This window comes from Limulus polyphemus, unplaced genomic scaffold (assembly GCF_000517525.1).
Source record: "Limulus polyphemus unplaced genomic scaffold, Limulus_polyphemus-2.1.2 Scaffold115, whole genome shotgun sequence".
NCBI classification, from domain to species: Eukaryota; Metazoa; Arthropoda; class Merostomata; order Xiphosura; family Limulidae; genus Limulus; species Limulus polyphemus.
In genome coordinates, this window is record NW_013665725.1 from 916,161 (window position 1) to 943,232 (window position 27,072).

At 31.2% G+C, this 27,072-nt stretch overlaps 1 protein-coding gene across 4 annotated transcripts in view; it reads left to right on the top strand.

Moving 5' to 3' along the window:
• LOC106471852 (afadin-like) overlaps window positions 1–27,072 on the top strand; it is a 128,012-nt gene that overhangs the window by 9,249 nt on the left and 91,691 nt on the right. For 3 of the 4 annotated variants that reach the window (XM_022401280.1, XM_013932479.2, XM_022401282.1), the window contains exons 2-4: window positions 20,184–20,376; window positions 23,365–23,474; window positions 26,909–27,025. In XM_022401280.1, coding sequence (XP_022256988.1) covers window positions 20,184–20,376; window positions 23,365–23,474; window positions 26,909–27,025 — 420 coding nt within the window. Of the gene's footprint in view, window positions 1–12,708; window positions 12,713–20,183; window positions 20,377–23,364; window positions 23,475–26,908; window positions 27,026–27,072 lie in introns of those variants that run through there. The other variant, XM_022401289.1, reaches the window with a different exon arrangement.

Consider the following 27,072-nt stretch of genomic DNA (forward strand, 5'->3'; position numbering starts at 1 on the left):
AAGGCGTCATGTATTAAAAAATGAAGTTAAAATATAATTGTTAAGTTGAAAAAAATCCTTAGGAACAGCTCTGGCCTGTATGAAATCAGAATTTTGTGTTAATGTAGGCTTTTCTTAAAATTTTCGCCACCCAGTGGCACAGCGGTATGTCTGCGGACTTACAACGCTAGAATCCGGGTTTTGATACCCGTGGTGGGCAGAGCACAGATAGCCCATTGTGTGGCTTTGTGTATAATTACAAACAATTCTTAAAATTTTCAGACCTTTTATGCTTAAAATTTTAAGTTCCAACTGTAAAAGTCCTGGCTTTCAGTTTTTCAAATTGTATAATTTTTCACAAGACTATCTATTTCATCAAACTTCGTCTAAAATGAAATCCAACCTATATTCATCTACCAGGGACAACGACTTTAAAACAATGTATAAGTACACACGCAAAAAAACAACAACAACAAAGAAAAACTGCAAGCCATAATATGCATTGCATCCCTCAACGAAGGTCAAATGCAATGGTGAGTACATCAACAATGTATATAATAATCTTATATGATCATTTTATCTAATAACGACGTAAAAAATAACAAAAACCAATTTAAAACAGCATGACACATTATTCACGTATACCACAATTAATGTGAATACTGTCCTGCAGCAATTAACTCGTAATTACTTCAACTTATTTCTTACGTCATTCATGCAACTCTACATGTATGCATGAAAAACCACGAAGAAGAGGGATAACTTCACTTCGGAAATTATGTCGTTAGATTGAAATATAGATAATATAATACGGAAAAAAAAAATATGCTGTAACAAAAATATGTTTACATTAAAATTATTGCACAAGTGTGGTATGCAAATTTGTTTATACACACATGCACACAAAAGAACGCTATTTCAAGACAAGTTTGTTTTATGGATAAGAAAATTACAATATCAAGAACAATATTAACATAATTAGTAAGAAGTTTATTTCAAAAAAGGTTCCAACTGCTGTTACGTATTAGAATTTAAAATAGCCTGAAATTGAGTTAACTCATAAATTTAAATTTAGTATTTAAATTGTACTTGGGATTCAGTAGTTAAGTGAAAGTCGATATATAGTCAGTTTATGATATTTGCCAGCAAGATTGATACACACAGTTTTAATTTATACAAATACGTTTTAATATACACTTTCGAGAATCTTCTACAACTTTGGGGAATAGGTGGGAGTTTCGCAATACATATCTAACATTATAAGCTATGAATTTTTTAAAATAAAAATGTAATCTAAACAAAAGTTGATATTAAAATAAATATATAAAAACATATTCGTTACACTTTCAAAAAGGGGATTTAACATCGTTCATAAATCACGACCTGAGCTTCTGAAATTCTTCCCACGTAATTACGTAATAATAAAAAAAAGCTTTAGTGGTGTGGCACTGTGAATGAATGATTTGTTTATATTAGGCCAACCATCTCCACTGTCTGTGACGGCGTATCTTGGGAAATGCATGTCTATAAGCTTTATTTCTCGAAATATATATATTTGAGTAAGAATATTAGTGAGAAATTGCTATTAAGCATAAAAAACCTAACTTGTATGATACGTAATTGGATTTCGAATATACTATAGTTTATCACAGAGATATATATTCGACTCACTTGTGAACTATTTATGAAATAGATTTTACTTGCCACTTTATATTTACGAAATTATCAAAAGCATCTTGAACAGTATCGGTCAGCTTTTGTTAATATGAGCAAAGATATTATTTTGTTATCTGACGAAAGGGATACTGCGTGACAAGTATTTGAAAAACGCTATGGACATTGGTAACAGTCCAGCGCTTTGTCGGTTGCTGTGGCAAGAAGCCCAGTGACCCTGTTTTAGCAAATGCTTAAAAACTCAGATCTATTTAATAATAACAGCGTATAAAAACTTCCTTTCGATGGTTTTCCGAATTACATTTTAAAAATCAAACAGAAAATGAATAAATCACAAATTAAAGTAGTTTCATAAGATTTTTGCACACACTAACAACTGATAGTTGTGCGAATAAATTTTACGTTATCCTATGATAATTTAAATAAATATAAACATCAGTTCTGGATTTCGGAGCTGGCGATCAAAATTCGAATCCCTGCGATACCACAGAATATTCCCCGCAATTTTAAACCCTTGATGGGTTATAAGAGTAGCAGTTAACCCCTTAACATGTGCATGGTTAATTGTAAGGTGCTGCTAACTGGCTGTTTTACATCTAATCAGTAATTCAATATTAGGGACGACAGCAGATAGTCTTAGTAGCTTTGCCTTAAATACGAATTAAAAACATATAAAAAAAGGTTTTTCAGACACCCTTGATTTCGAAACATTTAATTCCTCTGTAACACTAGTTTTCATTAATTGTTAGCAAGTATCTCATCCATACCTAGCATGGTAATCAAATCATTACAGTCCACTAATAACTGTTCTTCCCCCGAAGTTTTAAATTATAGAACAAATCAATAACGTAAAATGCATTTTAAGTGATTAAACACCACTTATTTTGTTCTACTTCAGTAAAAATTAATAAATTTTAATTCTAAATATTTCTTAACTCGCTAGTGCGAGGCCCCAAGTAGTCGCTTCTTTTAAAAGGCAGACACTGATCTCATCTGTTACGTTTACATTTTTTGTAAACCCGTTATGGTTCTTTTTATAATCATTGTATAGAATGAAACATAGGACCCCAGATCTCTTGGCGAATAAGTACATTGCTAAAAAGAGGTATAAATATGGATTTACAAACAAAATTGAAACCATGACGAATGCAGAGTATAAATATTTCATAACTGGGTTATTCAAGTGTGCATGACTAGTAATTGCTAGTGGGTTAACTCTTCAGCTCAGTCTACAAAGCAGTTGTCTGGGGTACGAAAAGTCTCAGCTTCGAATTCGATGCAGACCGGGAAACATATGACGTTTAAGAATAAATTATGTCGTCTTGGGTTGAATAATTAATATTAGGTTAGCGATATATGAATTATGTGTGTATATTTCCTGTACATTTTTAAGTGTGGTTAATTTCTTGTGTCTAAATTTGAAAAAAAATAAAACGCACATTATATATATATATATATATAACACACACACACACACACACACACACACACACACACATATATATAGATAGGTAGATAATATACATACGCATATCTAATTGTATAAAAAAAATGTTTTATTGTGCTTGCGGTCAAATATTGAGCAAGTCTCTAGTTTAGACGTTTCCTTATCCAACGCTACTTTCACCATCGTCAACACAGGAACATAAAAAACACAAAGAAAATCATTGGAATTTGTAATCTTCATTATGGTAGACGTTTATTTTGGAAACGTGTACTCGTATATACGTATTTATACACAGAAATAATACATTCGCTTATAACTCGTTGATCACCAGCTGCGTTATTATTGCCATTACAAGTTGGTAATTATTTTATTGAGAAGTGCTTAAATGATTCAGGGCTTGGACCCATAGGTGCATGAATTTTCGGTGTTTTAGTTAGTATTTTAACGATCATGGTGATCTATTCTGGTTTTTCAAGAGCTCAACTGGGGATTCAGGGTTCTGTCAAATAAAATCGGAGCACGGGCCTAGCGACACCTCAGCTTTTTTTTTATGTATTGGTGACAGGTAATGTACAGTTAGTTCCATAATTTTATAATGCTACATTTAAAGTTATTACGTCTTACCAGTGTCCGTAAGTACTGATATCTAGGCAATACAGTATAAACCATTACAAACAAAAGCTCAAAACTATTTTCGTTCTTGATTACTAATATTTTATACATAAAATATAAAAAGTAAACAACATTTAATTCGTTGGCTAATACTTTAGAATAATTCAGAGGGTAAAGAAACTATTGACTTGCGAACAAAAGAAAATACGTTTGTCTGAATACACGGTACTAGTATGTCGTGCAACGACCTACTTTTACAATTTCAAGAACATTGCCTCCTGTCCTAAAACCTGAACCTACGAGTAGGTTATAATTTGTAGCATGCCAAACAAACTTGAAAGTAATATATTTATACCTGCTTTGAATTTTGCAAGTTTTTAGTTTGTGTAAATTGAAAACACGTGGACAAAGGAATGTACGTGACTTAAAATTAGCAGTATCTAAAATGCAAGGATACATGTACGTTCTACAGATTTGTTTTGTTTTCAGGAATAAAACGTCTTTCCTCCGTTCAAGGTAAAAATAAATATATCAGAAAACTATTTTTACTAACAGCCTGTACTTTTTTGTAAGGAACAGGTATCTTTCAATTAAATTTTTGTCAATTTTAAGATGGATAAGTTTTAGTTGGAGCCTTACTTCAACTTCACAAACACACACTAAATTTGTTGTCTAGCAAAGACAAAGAAGAATTTTCCAATAAAAATAACAAAATCATGTGTTAAGTCCCAATACTGCACGAAAACGTTTTAATATATCCTTAAGATGAAAATTTTAAACTTTTTTTTATCTGCCTAAAATATATTTATGACCATTAACAACCTGAAGATGGACTTTCAAATAATTACCAAGTTAAAATAAAACAAATTTATATCTTGCAAGTTTATTCAAGATATTGTACTAGTAATTATTCATATAACCAACAAGTCTGCTTCTCATAGAAAAGCTATTCCATGTAACTGTAACAGATATAATAGAAAATACTGAGTTAGACCTGTTGCTAAAACCTTTGCTAAAATAATGTGTACTGAAACTAAAGTTGTATAGTTTGTTTATAATGTATCCCATTCGGGTTATCTTGATGCCATTTTTTTAGAATGTGGAGAAAATAAAGTTATCTAAAAAACAAAAAAAAACTTGTGTAGAAAACAGTTTTCACAGTTTTCCTTTTAATGAAATGCACCACAATGGATTTGACCTGTGAAATTTCGAACTACTTTTCTATGCTTGGTTTCACTGGCGCTACAAACCTAATAAGTGTAAACCATGTCAGCCTATTTTTGAAATGATATTTGTTTCTCCATGTTATTTTTTCTGCTTATATGGATCTTTTGAAAATATACACACATGGAATCTGCTAAACTCAGCTTGGTATGTTAGTTTAGAAACTCCACATTTTGACACAACTGTAAGTTTCTATTTCACCGTAAATATATTTTAAGAGCACAGAGGAGCCTCACAAGTCTTGAACTGTCTGGATACAGACCTTTTCTCATTACACTTGTATTTCTATGTATTTATGTTTGAAGCTCACAAGTGTTTATGTAGTTTGAAAATACCATATAATAGATGTACATTTATTGTATAACTGAAATGATCTGGGTCAGTATAATTTAGAACAGTTGTATTGTTAAGTTGAAGTCATCTGTACATGCTATTTATGCCATTGGTTGTAGAGATAAAACTGGGACATTCAACAGAAGTAATATAGGACTGATTCTAGATATTTGTTATGCTATTTTTCTAACATGATTTGTCAGAGCACATGCTACCACTATCAAACTTATTTTTTGACAAAGAAATTCTCTTCATGTTATATTGTTCATGGTTTTTACATAATGATTCAGAGTTTGACTCTTATTATGCTCAGTACTTACAAGATATGCTAGAAAAAAACCCTACTAATACTTACAAAAACTGAACAGAATTTTTGTGAAATTTCAGAGAACCATGTTTTTATGAAGGGGCTGAATGACAGTCTCATTTTTTACCCTGAATTGACTCTTGACATGATCACTGTTAAAAAGTAGGTATTTTATAAGTGAGTGACTCCTCACAACTGTACACATTATTAAGGAAGTTGGCTATTATTTCCTTCAGTTGTTGAGAATAAAGACCTAGTTAATTCTGGTTTTGATTGTTGTAATAGCTTTTTTACAGAGTAAGAAGTGTTATTTTACATGAGCTCTAGCAAACATAACATCATTACCTTGAATGTTTGTACCGAAATTTGTTGTAGTTAGTGAGTGTCTTTGCCTCAAATTTAGGAAAGGAAAACCAAAATGAAGTTGTTAATTATCATCAAAGCTCTCATATTTGTTTTAATCTTGTCTTGCAAGGTGTTTCTTTTTGAATGTATTTTATTTTATTCTGATTTTTGGCATTACATGTAAATTATAAAAGAATATGAAAACTTTGTTATGTAGAAAGCATCATCTGCAAGTGTTGTATTGAAATTTATGTTTCTGTGATAGTCAGCTTATTTTAGCTGATAACTTATGGCTTTGGTGTTATGCAGCAACTATTAGAAACTGAATTATGCCTTAAATTTTTTCTACCTTCTGGTTTTGATACTGTTGAGGTTAAGAATGTTTTTATTGTTATGATTTAAAAAAAAAATTGTGATTGAGTTGTGAACTTAGTTGACAGATGCTGTTTGGATTGATCATTAGGCCCAAGATGTTATAGCAGTTTCTGTATGAGTATTTTGTATTAGAGCTTTCTCTTAACCTTTATGTTACACAAGCAATTCTGTCAGTGGATTGATTGTTTTGGTAGTCTGTAAGAGTTTATCGTTAGACTTAAAATTTGTGATAAAAACCACTTAAACTGCAAATGTTTTTTCCCCCAACATTTCTCTTGATTTGCCCATTTTGGATTCAAATTAAAAGTAAAATGGAAAGAAAAAACATCTACAGTTTGTGATTTTTATTCAACATTTTAGGCCTGTTGGTTTCTAATACTTTGCCAGCTTTCAGCATTTAAATCACAACTTTTAAAGACTATATGCTGTTTGTAATTCATAAGACTGTTATAGATAGTTTTCTAAATTTAGTGAGATGTTGTTTTGCTTTTAGCATTCAGATATTACTTTTTCAACCTAGTTATAAGATAATCTAACAATTTCAGTGGTTATGTTAATGGACTGAGACTAGAGTTAGTATGTGTTATTTGAACTGTAACCAGTTTCTGATACCTGAGCATGAGGAAGTGGAACTATCGACCACTTTTTGAATGTGATATCAAATGAATGTGCAGTATTAGAATAGGACCTATTTTGTTTATTAAACACCAAGTATTTTTATCATTTTATCTGGGAGTGAGTATTTATGGAATATCAATTTAATGAGTATCGACAAGGATGAAAAAGTGATTAAGAGTAAAATCGTGTTACCCCTAGCCCCCCACCAAAATATTTTTTTCCATATTAATTATTAACCCTTTCACTGCCACGTTTATTAATAAATAACTCTTGCAGTGCCAGGTTTATTTTTATATGAACATTTAAAAAATATACAGATTTTAATATTCCATTATCTTAAACTGGTAAACTTTGAGAAATACCCTCAATTCATGATGATACAAAATTCCAAACTCCCATGGCAATGTTCTAGAGGGGTGGGGGTTGGGTGTATTTGTTCATGGCAGTGAAATAAGTGACAGTTTTTTTAATATAATAAATGAATCCAAATTACTATAAAATTCACCTTAGCAAAACATTTAAAAACAGAAATTACTAAAAAATAAATAAAAATAACCCTTAGGATGATATTATTTAAGAAGTATTCATAAACAAATGGCTTATAGATTTAGCATCATTAGGAGCAAACTACAATAAGTCAGTTGGTTAATTAGAATATTACCCATAAATATACAATATACTTTTCTAGTAGTTTAAGAGTCATCAATTAATTTATTATTGAGAACCTATGAATAAAAATAAATAAATAAAAAGACAAGAACAAAAAGCTCTAGGACAACAAATTGTGTCAAAACTCCTATAGGTTTACATTATAGCAACATACAGAGTTTTATAATTTCTTATGCTTTAATTTTTAAAACTCTTTCATTGTCTCTTTTATAGGTAAATAACTCTCCCAGTGATACATTATTCTGTAGATATACAATAAAAAACTAAAAGACACGTTTTAATATTTCTTTACTTCTCTGGAATTTGAAACTGGTACACTTTAGGAGGTTAAAAGAGGAGAATACCCTTCTTTTGTAGTGGCACAAAATCCCAAAATCACATGACAGTGGAAGAGTTAAACTGTAAATCATGTTAGATAAGAATTAGAATGTTTACATCTGGTTTACTTATATTTTAATAAAAGGACGATTTTTATCAATCCATTGTTTTGTTTTCAAAAGCTGCAAATTCCTCATGTTTATTTACCGCCAATGGTCTAGCCGCCATAGTGTTCACTTGCTGAAGTATTTACTGAGCAGTGGCGTATTTAGTACTATAGCACCCATTTAGGTTTTACGTGTAATATTAATTATGTGAGAACACTGGTGAAGCCTGCATGGGTTTGGTTTCTCAACCTAAGAATGGGCTGAGTAGTGTCCGTGTGAACAGATTTTAATATCATAATTTGAAACTTGCAGGCTAATAAGAAGGTATGTGGACGTCTATTATACAGTGCTGTGGATCTGTACATGTACCTTTCCTGTCAGATGAGTCAGTACATTCCATGGCCTTTATTAAAAGATAATAAAAAGTTAATTGTATGTTCCGTGTCGTAAATTTTTGGACAACTATATATATACGCGTGTACTTGTAAGTTGAAGTTGGGACATTTAAAAGGGCTTGAACACAATGAATATTTTTGAAAGTCTATGAATAACCAGTTGTACAAAGTCGTACGCACGTGCTTTTGGTTTGTTTCTTGGGATCGTGTACTTCAAGTTGCTGGCGTAACGTCTCACACTCTGACCAGAATTATAAAAATCATGTTCTATCAAGTTAAATGTTCAATTTTATGCATTACATGTTTTTTAGTTCTTTGTAGCCTAAGAAATTATTGTTGTTGTTGTTATTATTATGTATGTGCAAAAACTAATTTCCAATCTGCACGTGGCGTTACTTTTATGGCCGTGTTCTAAGATGAACGCCTACAAAACCGGTTTTGATCTTATATTTTCGTCAACTGGTTCTTTTTCTCTCTCTGTTTATGTTATTTACCACATTAATTAACGACGACAAAATAGGAATAGTAAAACCTACATTTATTTGGGGGGGGGGGTAATCAAGCTGTTGGTAGTGTGTTTAGTACTGTTTGAATTGGTTTAACACTCACTGCTTCTGTTTTCTGCTACGTGAAATTAGTTATTGAAGGATACAGCTATTTTATCCTCACAATAGTTAATCCTCTGTCCACACGATAATTTTCAGGTTAATTGTGCAATATCCAGTGGAGGAGTATGTGAGAAAGTGTAGTTATGTTAAAAAAATGCAACCTTTTATATATCAATGTATTTCTATGAATGTTATGGAGAGTGCTTTAATATGTTTCTTGCTGTTAGTTGACAGGGTGTAAAACCTTACAAGAACATGACACTAATATGACTTCTCTAAATAAGCCAAATAACTAGTAGAAAAAAACACCTGCATTATAGGTATGCGACTATTTTGTAATGGTTGTATTTCGTGATTACCAGATCGGCATATTTTGTTGTTTTAAAGAACGAGTATTGTCTTAAATCGCAGTATGCATCGCTGTAAACTTACATAAATAAAAGTGGCAGTACTTGAGTATTTTAAACGACTCACGTTTTGACAAAGACAATTAGGCTATGTTTGTTAACAGTATTATACATTATTATTCTTTAACTTGTCATTAGACATTAGTATTAGGCCTGTTATATTTTTGAACACTACTATCTACACCCAGTCCCTTAAGAATTTTCAAGAATTAGAAGCTCATACAATGATAGTGTTCTAATCACACTGCTTGCCATATTCATTGCTGACAACACCACAAACTCAATAGTGTTTGAAAGGCTTTATATAAGCCGGCAATGGATATGGCGAACATGTATGATTGGAATACTATTATTGTATACTCTTCTACTTATTAAATTCCTTAGGGACTAGATATAGAAACTAATGTTAATAATATATTAGGCCAAATACTAATGCCTAGTGACAAGTAAATTAATAATAATAATCGTGTTTCGCCAGCTTGTAAAAAGCATTCACACCACAAGTGATAAACTAGAAATATTTTAGTAATTCAGTAGGCCTTATTTGCTCTTATAAATTTGTATACGAATGTTTCTTTATCAGATATTTTCATTTACTCCTTAGGTTATTAAGGAATATGAAAGTTTGTGTTCTTTTGTAGTTTTTAGACAGAAGGTTCCTTCAAGTGAAGATATGGCTGAAAAATTGAACGTTTTTTCAACAAACCTGTTTTGCCTCTTAAGTTCAAACTTGTACTAACGTTACGTAACATTCATTTGGAAGCATGGGTGTCTCGCATGGGGGCACATGCCCCCCCCCCGGATTATCAGTTTGCGTTTCCCTAGTTATAGGTCTGATATAATTTTATCATGTCCCCCCCCTTAATATATCTTGTTATTATTTTTACAAGTTACAATTTTTACTGTAGGTTTTGAGAGTTATTACTTTCAAAAAATACTTATAACCAGTGAATAAACTCAAACGAAATTACCATTTTCGCTTTTGCTGCTTTATGAAAATATAAATACATATGTTTTACTTTATCTGTTATGAACTTTGCACCTAGTAACATGGGGACTGGTCGAAGGCCTGGTGTGTGTATGCTTTCCTTATTTGCTAATTAGCGTTTGAAGTTTCTTGCAGATGACTAATGAAAATCTTACATCACCGATAAAGTGTGTGGTTTTATATGTTCTAAGTGTGTATCTGTGCTGTTCTTTAGCAGTGCTGATAACCATACTAATTTTAGAGAACTGACTCTTGAACTCTCCTAAATCAGCACTTCATTCCGTATGTTAACTTTATTTGTTATCTCACGTGTCACGTGTGAATCAGATGGTTTGTACCCGACTTGTTTTATACAATACAACGGGAACTTTATATATATATATATATATATATATATATATATAGTTGCTGGTTTAACGGAGTCTTCTTTTTAATAATTTATTTTTAACAAATACTTTAACATTCTGATTAAAAAACAGCTTGGGTTCATGTTTACGTTAATATGGAAACATAAGTCGGTGTGCCCTTTTAAATTCAGAAATTTTAATCTCATTGCTTGGCGTAAATTCCTATTTTTCTGGAAATCTGCCAAGTCATTGCTTAATTTAAGCCTCAGTGGCATGTATTTAAGAGTAAAGAACTGTGCCAAAGAAATTGGTTTGTGAATTCCTACAGCCATGATTGAAAGAGAAAATAATTCATTAATTTGTGCGCTGTTAAAAATTATGTGTAATTTTTCCTTATAAACAATATGAAATTTGTGTTACTTGAAAAAAAAAACAAAAAAAAAAAAAACACAAACTCTTGATTTATGTAAGAAGCCAGACTTCGGGACTGTGGTGGAAAAGTTCTAACTAGTCCAGTAAAATGTAACAGTTCTCGCTTCTCATAAAAGTCACAAACTTTACTTGCGAGCGGATTTTTTGGTTACCAAAATAAAAAAGAAAACAAACAAAGAAATGGAAACATTTTTAGAGAGAAATATCTGATAATAGAACTGACACATGACAATATTAATAATAACTCGTTTTTGTTTGGATGGGGGTTAGAAACGGTATATTAATCTCTCGAACTATTTGATATGGCAGATACAGATGCAGCCTATAGTTATTTTTAACCATTTCACTGAAACTTTGATCTTGGTTTTAGGCAACCAATCAATCGTCTCGTTTTTCTCACATTGTTATCTTCACAGAACGTCCGCTTCGCTGATATTTTATTACCAAAGGAATTTTGACTAGCAAATACAGAGAGACTGCTACACAACGTTGTTAGTGTAATTGTTGATCAAATTAATTTAATAAATTAACCACATAATTAAGTACTGCTTTCCAATTTTGAAATGAAATGAAATTCTGGGAACTTTAGTTATTAAACTATTATATATATTTTTTTCTCTCTCCCCTGCTTGGCGTTTGTAGGCTGATTCAGTCAGTATTTCTTGGAGCTCGTTTGTTTTTGTCGTTTGCTTGCCTGTATGCATATGTATTTGTTAAGCAGTGGCTTTTCTATTTTTATTACAGTTTTCCGAAAATATTTGTATGAAATAAATTATGTTTTCTGTTCCGTCCAGTTTGGGTCAGTTTACAGTATAACATAACTTGCATGCATTATTTATAGGCGAACATTCAAGATCTGGTTCTAAAGTTAGTACACCACATCTGTTATCGGATTGACTGATTTCGAACGAAAGGACTAGAGTGAGTGTTTCATGGTGGAGCAGGCCTGGGTCAGCTTTGGCCATGTGGGCTGTGTCAAAACTGTGATGTAGTGGTTGTCAAGGTTACTGCACCGTACGAGTTTCTCACACAAGAACCATGCCTGTTTCTTTGTTTTATTCAATTCAGTAATCAGTATTTTTAACATTTGGCTTTTAATTTCAATGAGTGTCATTAACGTTTTTGTATTCGTAATTTTCTTTAGTGTGTGTGGTAGTAACGGAAAACTTCAAATCATAATGTTTGTGTCGACTTACTTGTATTATCGGTCAGTCAAATGAAATTGTATTGATTAGTGCGCGCAGGGTAAATACAAAACTTAATTGCAATTAATTTTCAGTTGGATGTTAGAATATTATTTTTTAAAATAAAAGTAGCACATTGAAACGCTTTGAATGAACCTCCATATTGGCATGTTTTTGAGGTTTTTACAAAAAATTCTTATTTCGCAAAAGGTAAAAGTTTAAATTCTTCAATGCCATCTAAAATTGTTTGAAGAGGGAATTATGGTGACAAGCCTGTAGGCTTGGGGGCGTTACAATGTGACAGTCAATCCCACTATTCGGTGGTAAAAGAGTAGCCCAAGAGGTGGGTGGTGATGACTAGCTGCCTTCCCTCTAGTCTTACACTGCTAAATTAGGGGCGGCTAGCGCAGATAGCCGTCGTGTAGCTTTGCGCGAAATTAAAAAAAAAAAAACTTGTTCAGATTTTAATCATTACAACATTTGGACACAGTGTCGGGTCATTATCAGATTACTTTTTTGAATGCAACGTTTATCTTATGATGACCCGGTCGAAACGTTGTAATAATTAAAATCAAAACTTGCTTACTGTAAATGTTTCAGTTTTGTATATATGAATTAAGTATTCAGTTCAGTAGGTTATTTATTAAGCACTAATCTCTGAGTTTATAGTTGTTGTTTTTTTGTCTTTAACAATACATAAGCATAACGTGTTTAAATTTTCGTTGCTTAGTAAAATACTGCGTATTTGTTGAATTTCGCGCAAAGCTACTTGAGGGATAACTGCTTTAGCCGTCCATAATTTTGAAGTGATGAACTAGAGGAAAAGTAGCTAGTCAACACTACCTATCGCCAGGTCTTGGGCTACAGACAGACAGAAGTTTGTATTGATGCGTAGTAAAATCCCAGCCATGCATATTTTAGACAGCTTTGATTTATACACTTTTCGCGATTGTGTTACAACGATGTTTAATCACTCAAAATCTTTATATCATAATCTGTTTCGAGCTTCATTACTTGCTTGTACTATGTGTTAAAAAGGAAACGTAATGAATATAGCACGTGCTAAAAAGCTTTGTTGTAAAATTAGATGTAAAACATTACACGCAAATTAAAGTGCAAATATGTATAATTCTTTTCGACTTAAGTTTAATAAGTTATCTTAAATTTTGCATCATCGGTTCGAATTAGCGATACCTTGTTTAGGGTGTCATGCCAGCACATTTGCTGCAACTGTTTTTGTTATCATGATTCCTAATGTACATAAATATACGAGGAACTGTTGTTTATGGGCGCCAAATGTAACTTTGCAATTTAAGCTAATTGTATGTTCAATTTGTGTACTGCATGAATTTCAACACTAGTTGGCTGAGAATTATACTTAATTTATTAAATGTACATAATTTATAATCTCCCCTTCGTTTTATTAGATCGCCTGATGAACTTACAAATAGTAATGACAATTATAAACAGTGTATGTAATATAGAAATTACATATAAACTTTACCTTAAATTCCAAAGTTTCGTTTGGCGCCTTAGCATGGTTGATATGCACATCACCAACTGCACCAAGTCTGTTTTGGGCGTTTTTTTTTTTCTACATAAAATTTACTTGTAATCGCATATATACGAGAACTAATTTCAGTGTCGCAGTATGTATGGATAAAAGTATTGGATTATGCACTATATATTTAACTTGTGCCACGTGTATTTTATAAACCTTCATTGTTGCTCGTGGATTGAGCCACGGTTATTGGTCAGAAATCCAGCTGAAAACTTCCAAATTACAGTTGGCAGAGTCTGTTATAGACGAACTGGACGTGATCTATTAGTTACCATCAAAGTGGAACTATTAGACATCTCAAACATACAAAGCCTGTATTTTTAGGGTATTTAGGTCATTGTACAGGTGCAAAATAATAAGAAGAGATAATGTGAAGCATATGAGACCTTTGCATTTGTTCTTATTTTCAGCATTCCTCTTAGTTTAAGAGTGAAATTGGGAAAATATATATATATTTATTTAAAAACGACAGAAATACAAAGACGGCTTAGATTCCTGTAACCAATGTGTAAGTGCACAAATAACTACGAATTAGCTTAATATATTTTAGTTGCGTGGTATGTTAGTGATATTATGACTTAAAATAAGACCCAAAACTCGAGCGCTTTCGAATAGTTGACTATTCTTTGTTCTCCTGAAGAAGAATAGTCAACTATTCGAAAGCGCTCGAGTTTTGGGTCTTATTTTAAGTCTATTACACTTTATATGTGATCTTTTGTGCTAACTCTCTTATCAAAAGTGATATTATGATTCACTTCGGGAATGTAAAGTTGTGCATTAGCAACCAGATCTTGAACTGTGTACTAATTTTGCCTGAGTAATATATGAATATCAGTTGTTTACACATGGAAGTAATAGAAATTATTTGTAAGCGGAAGTATGCGTTTAATGACATTTTTAAAAATGAAAAACAGTTTTTCAAGAGGAAAAACTAAAGAAAGATGAACGGAAGCAGAAGTACACACCCAAAATAAGGTTATTGCTTTAGATCTAGTTGTTAAGTTTTAAACTAAATCCGTTAGTTTTCGAATGTTGTTAGTTTTTAGCAAACAAACTATCATTATTTTCCATTGGGAGAGATAAGGTGGGTGTTTTTGGACAGTTTTAATCGGTCACAGTGGCTGATGAAGTTTGAAAGCTATATGAAACGTCGTGTGGCTTCAGCGTGCATTGAGCGAGTAAATATGATCAATTTTAATGTGCAATTTTTTTCCCTCATTTTATATGGAATCTTGTCTGAAACAGGTTTGTATTTCATAACTAACTACCAAGATGGGTAAATGTAATCGAATGGCGTACATTTTTTAGATGAACATAGATGCCAAAATAATTTAATAAAGTTTAATTTCGTTTTGTATTGAGGATTAAGTTTTCGGTACCCAAACAACAAGTGTAATGGGATACACGTTCCGTCTCATTTTTCAAGTACAGAGGTTTAAAACAATCTGTACTCATAGAGGGGCTAGTGGAATGCTTGGTATGCGTAAACAGTACGTTGATAAAACTACCCTTACTGTACAGGCACACAAACTGGGCCAGTCTCGTTAAGTTATCATGTAACACACGCCCTGTTTCTGTTTAAAGCGTGTAAGAGGGGTGGGTGAGCAAAAGGAAAGTGGGTTTACTCCCAAGTGATAGCAGATGGGTTATTTATTAACCGCGTGGTTTTGAAAGAATTTACAATTTTTGAGTTTACTTTAGCGTGTGTACAATTTTTAGATGAGTTTATTGGTGCTTAATATAAACTTTAAATCATAGCAAGCTAATTATTTAAATATAAAATAAAAATCAACCTATTAATATGTATAGCAAATTATATATACTTTTCTTATGTTCCTACTCGTAAATATTCGAATGCATAGTTTCATCAGTTGGATTACTCTAACATTTCCTGAATAGAATTTATCGTGTAGTTTATTCGTAGATTTTAATGCCAATTTCACCCCTTTTAAATGAGTTGCAAATCTCATTAGACTTTAGGGTGATAAACACCCACATTTTTCACTTTCTTTATTAATTTTGTTTTTAAATTTAACATTTATTTATTTATGATGTTTTATCTGTTTTATATTCAACGTTCTTGGTTTAATTTGAAATAGTTTACTACTTTGTATATTGTATTTAGCACATGAATGAAGTGGAAATTTAATTTTTCGATTCTATAATTTTTAAGCATCGTTACTTTACTTTCAAGTTAATAAGATTACTTTTATTTCTGACTCGAAGTTATAACTAATCAGTATATTAAGTTATGATAAATTTTCTCTAGTAATAATTTGGAAAAGTGATTCCTAATATTCGGAGATAAAAATTACTAAACTTGTCATTTTTGTTAAAATTCGTGATATTGTTTAATGTTTGAATTGGAGATAAATTTAACTAAGTTGAAACTATTCTATTAACAGTGTTTGTGTTATATTTAATAAAAAATAACCATTTAAATATTTTATTCTGATGCTCATGTGAAAAGAACCAAAATTCAGAACAGTGAAATCTTTTTGAAAATATCTTGTTCAGTTATTTTGTATTTGTTGAAAGAAAGAAAGATCTATTATTTTTTTAAATTGTAAATGCTGAATAATTTTATTTTTGGTAGTCATTATTTTACTTTTAAAGATTATTAAAAACTAAAATATTTCACATTTACTCAGTTTCGAGCTTGTAATTTTTAGAATCTTGGACAATGTCGTGATTTTCCACTTCCGAGCGGTCTTTTAAAAAACAAAATCCACCATAGAATTTATTTCCATAAGAAAATGAATAATTTAATATTAATGCAGTTATACAATAATTAAACTACAAAAAAAAAAAATCTGTATATTTTAATTACACTGTTTAATAGTTTTGAATTGTAAACTGCTTCAATTGTTAATAAAAAATTTTGCAGCATTTAAGGAAAAAGAATAAACTTGTTAAAAAAAATAATTTCTAGAGATTTGATTTACTTGTAGCTTTTTCTTGACAAAATTCTGAAATATCCAGGAAGGGGTTATAGTTTTGGGCGCGAAGCCAGAAATTGTATTTATGTTATAACCTGTTCTTTTATCAAAAATATCTAATAAGGTGCGAGATTTTTAGGCGTTTTGGGAAAGAAGCCAAACGTTTTGACGGATCCTTTTGTTTTTGATGACAACAGACAAAAATCTACTTCACTGTAATATGATATAATTTCTATCGTATAAGCTATTTGGCAACCTAAATGAAGATGTTAAAAAAGCTACGACACCATATTTGAACGAGGTCTTCACACTTCAGTATTAATGATGAATACTGTTATAATTTTAAATACTTGTAAGCCTGTTTCATTCCTTGTTTAACGGTCAGCTAGGCATTAAAACGTGCCAATTCAGTTTACAGCGACCAGTTTTTCAAGTTTGTCTTGACTAGCGTATAAGCCCGTCAAAAATGACGGGGCAAGTACTACCACCCCCATCCATTAGTGTACCCTAACCTCACATTTCATAGCAAACTGAAATATATGAATTTTGGGAAATCAACAAAGAGGCAGGAAAGTGCAGTCGAGGCAGTCAAACGTCGGTAAATTCCTTTGTGAGCCAATCAAAATTAATGAAATGAATTCGTGGCGCATTCATAGAATAATTATTGGTAAAAATCGGTTAGATTAACAACTTCTAATATATAAAAAAGCCAGTGGTTTTGGTAACACTATGTTCCTACAATGGCTTTTATGTAAGGTTGCTTAGCAACAGAACTGTAACCTAATATTGTTGTTAGTCTATGCGCTGAAAGTGTAAAATGAAATGTATAGACAACAAAACTGGAAAAATATTTGTTGATTTCTTAATTTAGAGTTTCCGTTGATTAAAGAGGTTTTCTTATTATTAAACACGTTGGTGATATAACAGACAATAACTTAGTTAATTTTTTTTTCATGATAATTTTTGCATTTGGTTTTAGGCTATGTGATTCCACAGTCTTTACTTTAGGCTTATTATACCAAAACTCACTACACTTGTAAGGTTTCATGCCACCTCCCTCCCTCATGGCCACCTTGCAACCCCCTCACTAAAATGGTAATGTGCAGACAGTAATTGAACTATTCTATCTGAATAAATGCATTTTGGCTTTTATGACTGGTCTTATTTCAAGAAATCAAGGTGATGTGATGTGACATACACGTGCTTTTATATAGGTTAGGTGTCTAAGCAGTTTATAAGTATATATACACACCATAATTATCTTTGAATTGGTTTGGATTAATAACTGTTAGATTAATTCAGAGCTCCTTGTATGAGGAATATTGGTGCTCATTGTACAATACAATGTTAAGGACTTAAAAATGTAAAGTGCACATGTATGCATACATAGTCTTCCTTGATGTTGGCAGTGGTATATCCCTGTAAGAAATATTTTGGTTGGAACTCGCTTGTCTTCTAAAATGGTGGTCTTTCAAGATTTTAAACTAAGTTTTATTTTTTGAATCTCTAACTTCCGTGGACCAGTTTTCAAATCCATAATTATATTTTTTGACTTATCAAGTATGGTACAGTAATTTGAGTTTTCTTCAACTCCTTTCAAATAAATTGGTTTCTGACCACTATATGTTTGCTTACTCTGATCTACATTTTTAAAAGAAAATAGGAATGTTTAAACAATATTTTAGCACAGACCTCTCCAAACTGTCAATAATACAAGTATATAATCACTGTAAATTGTTTGTTTAAAAAACTTGCCAAGTTTCCTCAGTATTTGAGGTGCTATATATTTATATATATGTATATACACTTGTATATATATATGTGTGTGTGTGTGTGTGTGTGTGTGTGTGTGTATATATATATAAATGTGTCTATGTATGTAGTTATTATTCTGTTTAAACTCTAAGTCTTTGTTCTCTTTGTTGGTGTTTTGTAAAAAATGACATAGTGTGTGATAAAATCTGAATGACTTGCATAAAATAATTTTAGTCTACATGTAAGTGCATTTTACAAGCAACTGTTTTTGATCATACAATGCCCTTAAAATGCTGTGATACATTATTGTTTATTGGGAATTTTCTTGATCTGTCTCCTCAGTAAGGATGCAGCTTTCTGTAAAGTTATGGTAGTGGATAGAAATAGAATGTTAAAACTTTAGTTTGAGAAGCTTTGTGCATAGTTATTTGATGCCTGTTCTGCATGCAAGTTGAAAGTTTATTTTATGTTTAGGAAAACCTGAAAAAAAATTCTCAGATTTAATGTTAAAAACTGCAATTTCCATGTACACGTAGATCTTTTTTTTTTGCCTGATTATTAGATTTACTTAAAAACATTCTCTAAAATAGTGTCTGGCTAATTTCAAGAAATTTTCGAGATTGCTGCTTGTGTGAATGCTATTTTTAGTTTCTCATACTGTAGTTGTTTATATTTCATCGGAAGTTGAGAGAACAGATTTAAACGGTAACAATAAAACGTACATTCCATTATTTTGTTACCGTTTAAACCTGTTCTTTCTAAGTTTCCAGTTGAATATAAAACTACTCATTCAATAACTAATGTAGTTGTTTGTTTTTATAGTTTTTTATTCAAGTTATATTTTGTATTTTTGTTTGTATAAACGTTTGTAAAGGTTCATATGACCGGTAAATATCAAAATATGATTAACTTAGATAAAAAGGGAATCATTTTCAATTTTTCTGTTTTTGTTTCGGGAATTTTCATTTCATACTAAACGCCGTTAAAGCATTTAAAATATCCTGATAAAAACCCTAGTAATTTCTATAGGTATACCTGTCTTCTTCATTGGTATTAAAATATTTTACAAACTTTACATGGGAGATACTTAAAGGCTGTAGTTAAATTTCATTACTTTCTGTTCTCTTGTTTCATTACATTATTATAGTCACCTTTTATCTGTTTCAAAAGTCCCATTGATAACTCATCAATAAGTTTGAGGGCTTGTTATATAATGCTAAAAATGTTAGTTTGATCTCTGCATTGGGTACAACATGTATAGCCCATTATGCAGCTTTATGACTAATGCATGTATAAATGAATTGTCTGTGAAGAAAGTATGATAACACTTGTAATATGTTATATATTTTTTATAGGAAGTTAAATCTTAAAGCCAGGAATGAAGTAACCAACATACAGTAGAGACAGACTGACCCCTACCAGAGCAAAAAATAAAGGATTGTAATATTGAACTATAGAAATCAGTATCATTAACTGTGGATGTTTGTAATGAAAGTGTTCACAAATAGCCCCTGATACTGTACACTCCTAAGTTATTTAATTTTTGTTCTCTTATTCAGGATCTGGAATTCCATGGGGTAATGCGTTTCTACTTTCAAGATGCAGGTCAGAAAGTGGCAACCAAATGCATCAGAGTGGCAAGCAGTGCCACCACTAGGGATGTTATTCAGACTTTAATTGAAAAGTTCCGTCCAGACATTCGAATGTTGTTTGTGCCCGAGTATGGTTTATATGAAATTCATGAAAATGGGGGTAAGTGTTGAGTTTACATGTTTTAAATTATTGGTCAGTCTTATTATATTTTGAAATTTGTAATCTGAAAATACTAAATTTGATTTGTTCATGTAAATTAGACATAAAATAATTGTGGAAAGATACATTATAATCTAGAAATCCATCCATAAGATTAATATACATATGTTATAACCAGGGGTTCCCAAACAGAAAGCAGCAGTAAATTGTTAGGTACTGTTGAGGTACTCAGTATCTATAGATTTATTATTAGGATGTGGAATGTTCTGAGGGCCGTTGTGCTGAGTGCTGAGAAAGTTTTGGAACCCAAGGTATAACCAGTTGTTAATCTGCATGCACACAACATAATGTAAATGCTAGTTTTAACATGGAAATCATACATGTTATATATTTGTTCATTAATTGTGTTGTTCTTTCATACATTAATATTTATTCTTGAGCAACAACGTAGACATTTGTAAGTTTGAAATGGAACTGAGTCATCAAATCATTATATGCAGTACAATTGAAACTTGCAGAATTAGGTTTGAATAAATAACTTTTTTAGTATGTTACAAATAATTATTGGTTTCATTTTAGTTAACTATTTCTTTTACCATATATTGATAACATACTGACAGCTCATAACAGAGGAGAGTAAATACCAAATATAATATACAGGAATACTGAAAAAAACTGTAGATATGCATTTTGGAGGTTCTAGAGGTTTATGAATTTTAAATACAATATACAAACTGTACAATAGACAAAAGTATTGTTGTTTATCAAATAAACATCAACTTGCACTTCGTTTTGTCTAAGGCTGACATCGTTGATTCACAGGCATGTTTTGAGTACAAATACTTTTGTAACACATCTGATTATCTGTGAACAACAGACTTGTACATTTTGCTAGAAACTTGCCACATTTTGCATAGCTACACAGTGTAAATTTGGAATTTTAGTCAACATTATTTCTTCAATGTGGGATTGGTTCATTGGATCAACCCCATGCATATTCAGTTAATACAAGTTTTTATACATTTTTTGAAATGTCTCTCATTTCATAAGTTAACTGATCATTAAAAAACTGGGTTGATTGGAAAATGATCTATTTCATAATTCCGTAGAAATTTAGTAGGAAAATGTATACATTTTACAAAAACATGTCTGTCAGTAGGCTATAATTTTTTCTTAAATTTAGATTGACCTGCTACTTTCATTTCATTTATTGTATTCATTGTGTTTAGTCTCTAATGGGGAAAAAAAAAATCTAAATGTGCTATGATGTAGAACATTGCCTATTTTATCCACTTTGTTAGAAATTGTGCGATTATTTCAAGAAGCTTTATGTGGGAAGTAAGTACCAGTTGTTAGTTGTTCCCGTTGTCTTACTTGGTTTTTGTGCAGGATGTGTAAAATTCCTTCTGCTTGTGAAATAGCAAGTATGCAAATAGAATTTATAATGACCAAATCTAAGGGTGAAGACTAACTCGTACATCATAATTTTAGGGTATCAACCTTGTTTTATAATCTGTGAAGCATGGGACTGAGAATTTGCTTCAAATAATTTAGTTCTTTGTCTTGAGAATTCACCACAAAATAGTTCTTTTAGTTTTATAATACAGTAGAATATTTGTCACGTCTCGGTGTTTTACGGCTCTATAATAATAAGTGTATTTTATTTTACTTTACCACAAAATGGTTGTGATAACTTTAAGTTCTTTATTTATGTCTCTCTGTTCCTAATATTTGCTATTTTACGGCTCGGCAGTGATAAATGATTTAACAATAAAACAAATTTTTCTTTATACTTCTGTGTTGTTGGTATTCACTGTTTTATGGCTTAGAAATGATAATAATATTTGGTTTTACTTTAGCTTAAGATAAAGCTCTGATATGCGGTAATTTGTGAGTAAGTAATGAATGGAAATATCACTGACCATTTCAACAAATAATTTTCATCAATGAAACAAAGGAAAATCTGTATGAAACATTATAAGAAAGAAAATAAAGAGCTTAATATATAAGATAGGTCTTTCTTTCATATAGTATTTGCAGTCATGGTGCCTTTGAATTCTTCATATAACCACAATATATCATATATCATCAAAATATTCTCTTACTTCATTGAAATTCCCACTAAGGAAAATGTTAATGCTCATTAACTTGGACGAAGAATGATAATAATATAGCTTTGGCTTTATCATTGTATTCTAACATGTACATCTGAAGTAATGTATAGAAGAAAAACAGTTCCCCAAAATTCTTTGTTGGCAGATACGTCCAACTAGTAGTTTGCAAAAGAAACTTTAATAAACATCTTGTTGATATTGTTTTAATATCTGTATTTTTATGTAGTTTAACAAAGTATTAGTTTTTACAACAAATATATGTTGAGGTTTATAACCCAGAAACAGTCAGCTTCGAGGTTTATAGATCAGAAATGGTCAGCTTTGAGGTTTATAGCTCAGAAATGGTCAGCTTCGAGGTTTATAGCTCAGAAACAGTCAGCTTCGAGGTTTATAGCTCAGAAACAGTCAGCTTCGAGGTTTATAGCTCAGAAACAGTCAGCTTCGAGGTTTATAGCTCAGAAACAGTCAGCTTCGAGGTTTATAGCTCAGAAACAGTCAGCTTCGAGGTTTATAGCTCAGAAACAGTCAGCTTCCAGGTTTATAGCTCAGAAACAGTCAGCTTCATATATCTTGCTGCTGATTTCCTTTTTCATTTGTGCCATTAAGGCAGTAAAGTTGAAATGGCTTCCAAATTCAAACTGTTGACCTGATTTCTTATTTGTTTAAACATAAACTTTGGGATCCCGAGTTCTTCTACCGATTATTGTTAAAACTGGTTCAGCCATTTTCTCACAACAAATTGTGTGATGCCTGACATACAGACAATAGTGTGTTATATAAATTGTTATTTCTTTTTTCGTTTAGCAAATGTTTATCTTAAGGATCTGTATTCAGAAAATATGAGTAAAAGAGAACCCTACTCGTTATTTTTCAGAGGAGAGAAAGTTAAATGATGAAGAGCAGCCACTGCTTGTGCAGTTGAAGTGGCACAAAGATGACAGGGAAGGACGGTTTCTTCTTCGAAGGATGGATGAAAAAACCTATGTAAGATGACGAAAAAAGATTAATTTAATGCACGTAAAAGTATAGTAAAAAAGTATACCAATAATTTGTGTTTAGTATAAAATAACCATTTGTAAGTAACAAAGTAAGGATGTTTGCATTAACCCTTCAACTTGCCTGATGGTTTATTGAAAAAATAACATGTTTTTATTACATTTTGTATAGTAAGTGTACTTGAGCAATACTATAACTGCAAGGTCACCCCATAATTAGAATTATGATACATTGTAAATAAAAAAATTCAACCACAGTGTTTATTTTCTGGCTGTGATATGTAATTAGTAAAGTAAAATTATTACTTCTTAATCTGTTTTATATCATTTTAGCAAATGTAATCTGAAATAAACCATTCAAAATTTTAAAAGAAATTTGAAGAAAACCTTGTAAAAGATGAAGTAATTGCAATCTTTACTTGACTTTAAACTAACTTCACAAAAGGTACTAAAACCTTTACCTGATTCTAAGTAAAGTTTACTAAAGGTTAAACATGCAAATGTGGTATTCACAGGCAAAACTAACCAATATGAGAGGTTTGAAAAGAAAATGCTTTGTAGGAAAATATATCGAACTCAGACAACAACAAAAGTGAGACAGAAATGTAGAAGAAATAAATAAAAATATTTTCTAAATAAAAACATGGAGTGTTGTGTATTCACATAAACATTTATAGATTGTTTCCTATGCTTCCAAATGAGCTGGCTTCTTGTGCAGTTGGCCACTCTTTACTGCTGATACAGCAGAGAGAAAAAACTGCTTTACAAGATAAAGATAAGGTTTGTATTAGTTCTGTGTTTTTTGTCAGACCAGGGTCCTGGCACAATATTTCATAATCTTACTTGAAGTTATCCTCATCTTACGTTTCAGGAAGGGTGACTTTTTTTGAGAGGGGTAAACCTGTATCACAGTTTTGAAGAAATTACTAGAATATACCTGAATGAAGATGTATTCTTGTTATTGAACAGTACAATATTGTCAGTTTTCAGTTTTTTTGTGGACATGATATAAAGCAGACCTTATGAAAAATGAAATATGCAGAAGTGAAGTGGATCTTAGAAATAGTGACTCATGCAGACATGATATAAAGTAGACCTTGAAAAAAGTTAAACTTGTGGACACTTTAACTTTGTGAAAGGGTGAAACTTTCAGATGCAATTTAAAGTAATTCATAGATAAGGTGATGTGCATACATATAAAGCAATCTCACAAAATATAAAATCATTACCAGTAGGACTTTGGTCTAAAGATAGCCAATTATGAGGACGTTTAAACTTTTCTTCTCAATAATAAAGATCAAATGCAAAACTTGAATAGTTTTTTTAAGAACAAAACTAAAATTGAAATAAAAGTTTTCCAACGATGTTGAGCTACTAATTAATAAATAACACAAATCTGTGTTTGTATGTTTTTCCCGAGTTGTTTTGAAAGTGAAGCACGTGATTACTTGTCAATTAAATCTTATCTTTAAAGAAGGTTAACAAAAGTGAGTAAACAAGATTATTCTGTTGCTGGATATGTTTGAACCAGTTGATGCAATATTGATTTGTTAATAAAGAACATTTTTAGCAATGCTCTATATTTTTCGCTAAGGAGGTATATGAGTCAGCCACCTTATCAAATTTTGTTGGTATATGTAGGTATAAACATGTATTAGATGGTATCGAATGAAATGGTAAGTGTAAAATAAAATATATTTATCTCGGGTAATCCATTATATGGATGTGTAATTTTTTTTTATAACTTTAATTAGTTATTAAAGAATATAAAAAGATTATATCATTTGAAATAATAACATAAGTAAAACCAGGTTGGTAGTATTGTTACACATAAAATTGTAAGTATTTATTATTTCAGTTTTTATGCATTATTTGTAAAAGGTGAAGTAGGGATTAAAAGTAGATCATTAAGGAGAAGAAAGTCACTTGATCCAATAAATTGTCTCGTTGGGTTCTGCTGTGTCTGTTAAGTTCAACTATCATGATTAGCTGTTATTACAGACAAGTTAGTTATCTATTTAATGTTGTAACTTATGCAACAAAAAAAATCAATAATAATAATAATGCTACACAGATGGTAAAACTTGAGAATAAGGAAGTTGCAACTCCTGCAATACACCTGTTTGGTACCTGTTCTCTGCTAAAAGCTACTACCTTGGAGGTAAAGTCACTACAGAGCCCTCTGTGATCAGATCTAGTGAAAGTTAACTGTACCATTTCAGAGTTATTTTTGGTTAAGTCAAGATATCTATGGAATATCAGCACCCTTTCTATGATCATGATTGTCCCACCCCCCACACTAATGATGGTTGTGGTTATTCATAAATGGTATATACTCTTTTATCTTTTATTTCGTTCAATAAAACAAACATCCTGTATATTTATGTAATGGCAGCTAGGACTGAAGTATTCTGTGTTTTATTTGTTATGAACTTGGCTAACCTGAAATGTCATTTATTTTCCGACATACTTCATCTTTAATATGTGAAAGCCTTTTCCCTCTAATTCTTGATTATTGATATAACTCATTTCATATTTAGCATGTTTGCTCGGTAAAGAAATACGCTCTTCATTTGTTTTCATGACCTATATTCTGATTTACACTTGAATGTACAAAGTGGAAACAGGCTTACAGCCATTTGGTTCTAAAGTAACAGAATAATGCATTTATGGCATACCTTGTGTTTTTATTAATTAAAAGACTGGTAAGTGCCAGTGAAAGTCTCATTTCATGATACTTAGGCCCGGTTTTTTCAAACACTATCTCCGTATGTAGACAAAACATTTTAATAAACCATTGTCATTAACATCTAGTGATGAAATATCCTAACTTTTATAGGTAGTTAGCATTTATCATTAAATTGTAAATATTAACAGCAAAGGATTGGTAATAAAAATAAAATGTTAGTCAGTTATACTTTGCTAGGCCTAATTTACTCTAAATTAAGTTGAATATATATCATCTATATCATATTTGGTGTAATTTATCATAACACATCCTTGTTTTAAATAATTCTATAAACAAGTTTGGATCTGGTTAGTTTTTTCTGTACAGGTCTGACTAGACCCTTGTATTACATAATAACCTCATTTTTCACCCATATGAATGTAGTTTTTAATTCAAAAATAAAACCACTAAATATTCTGCAGTATTTGTTTTTTTATAGGGAATACATAAAACTTACCCTAGCAAAAAAAAATCGTTTAATATTGATTAAAGGATTTCATGAATTATTTTAAATAATGAAGTCTTTCAATGGAATAAAAAGTACTCGGTATCTATATGCTGTTTAAAACTGGGTATATCACATTCAGATCTTTACTAAAATCAACAGATGTTTTTAAGATGGTTTTTACTTTTAGTTCTGTTCCTGTTAAATTTAACAAATAGAAACTTTATTTATTTATTTTTTTCTGTTGTAGATACCATATGCAGTCATGGACACTAGTGAAAACAATACAAACAACAGTTTCATCAGGAAGTTGTCGAGGAGAGAGAAAAAGGAGAAGAAGAAAAAAGAGAAAAGGGAGAGATTGCAGGTAAGCTTTTAACATCAATAATTAAAATTTTAGATTTAATAGTACAG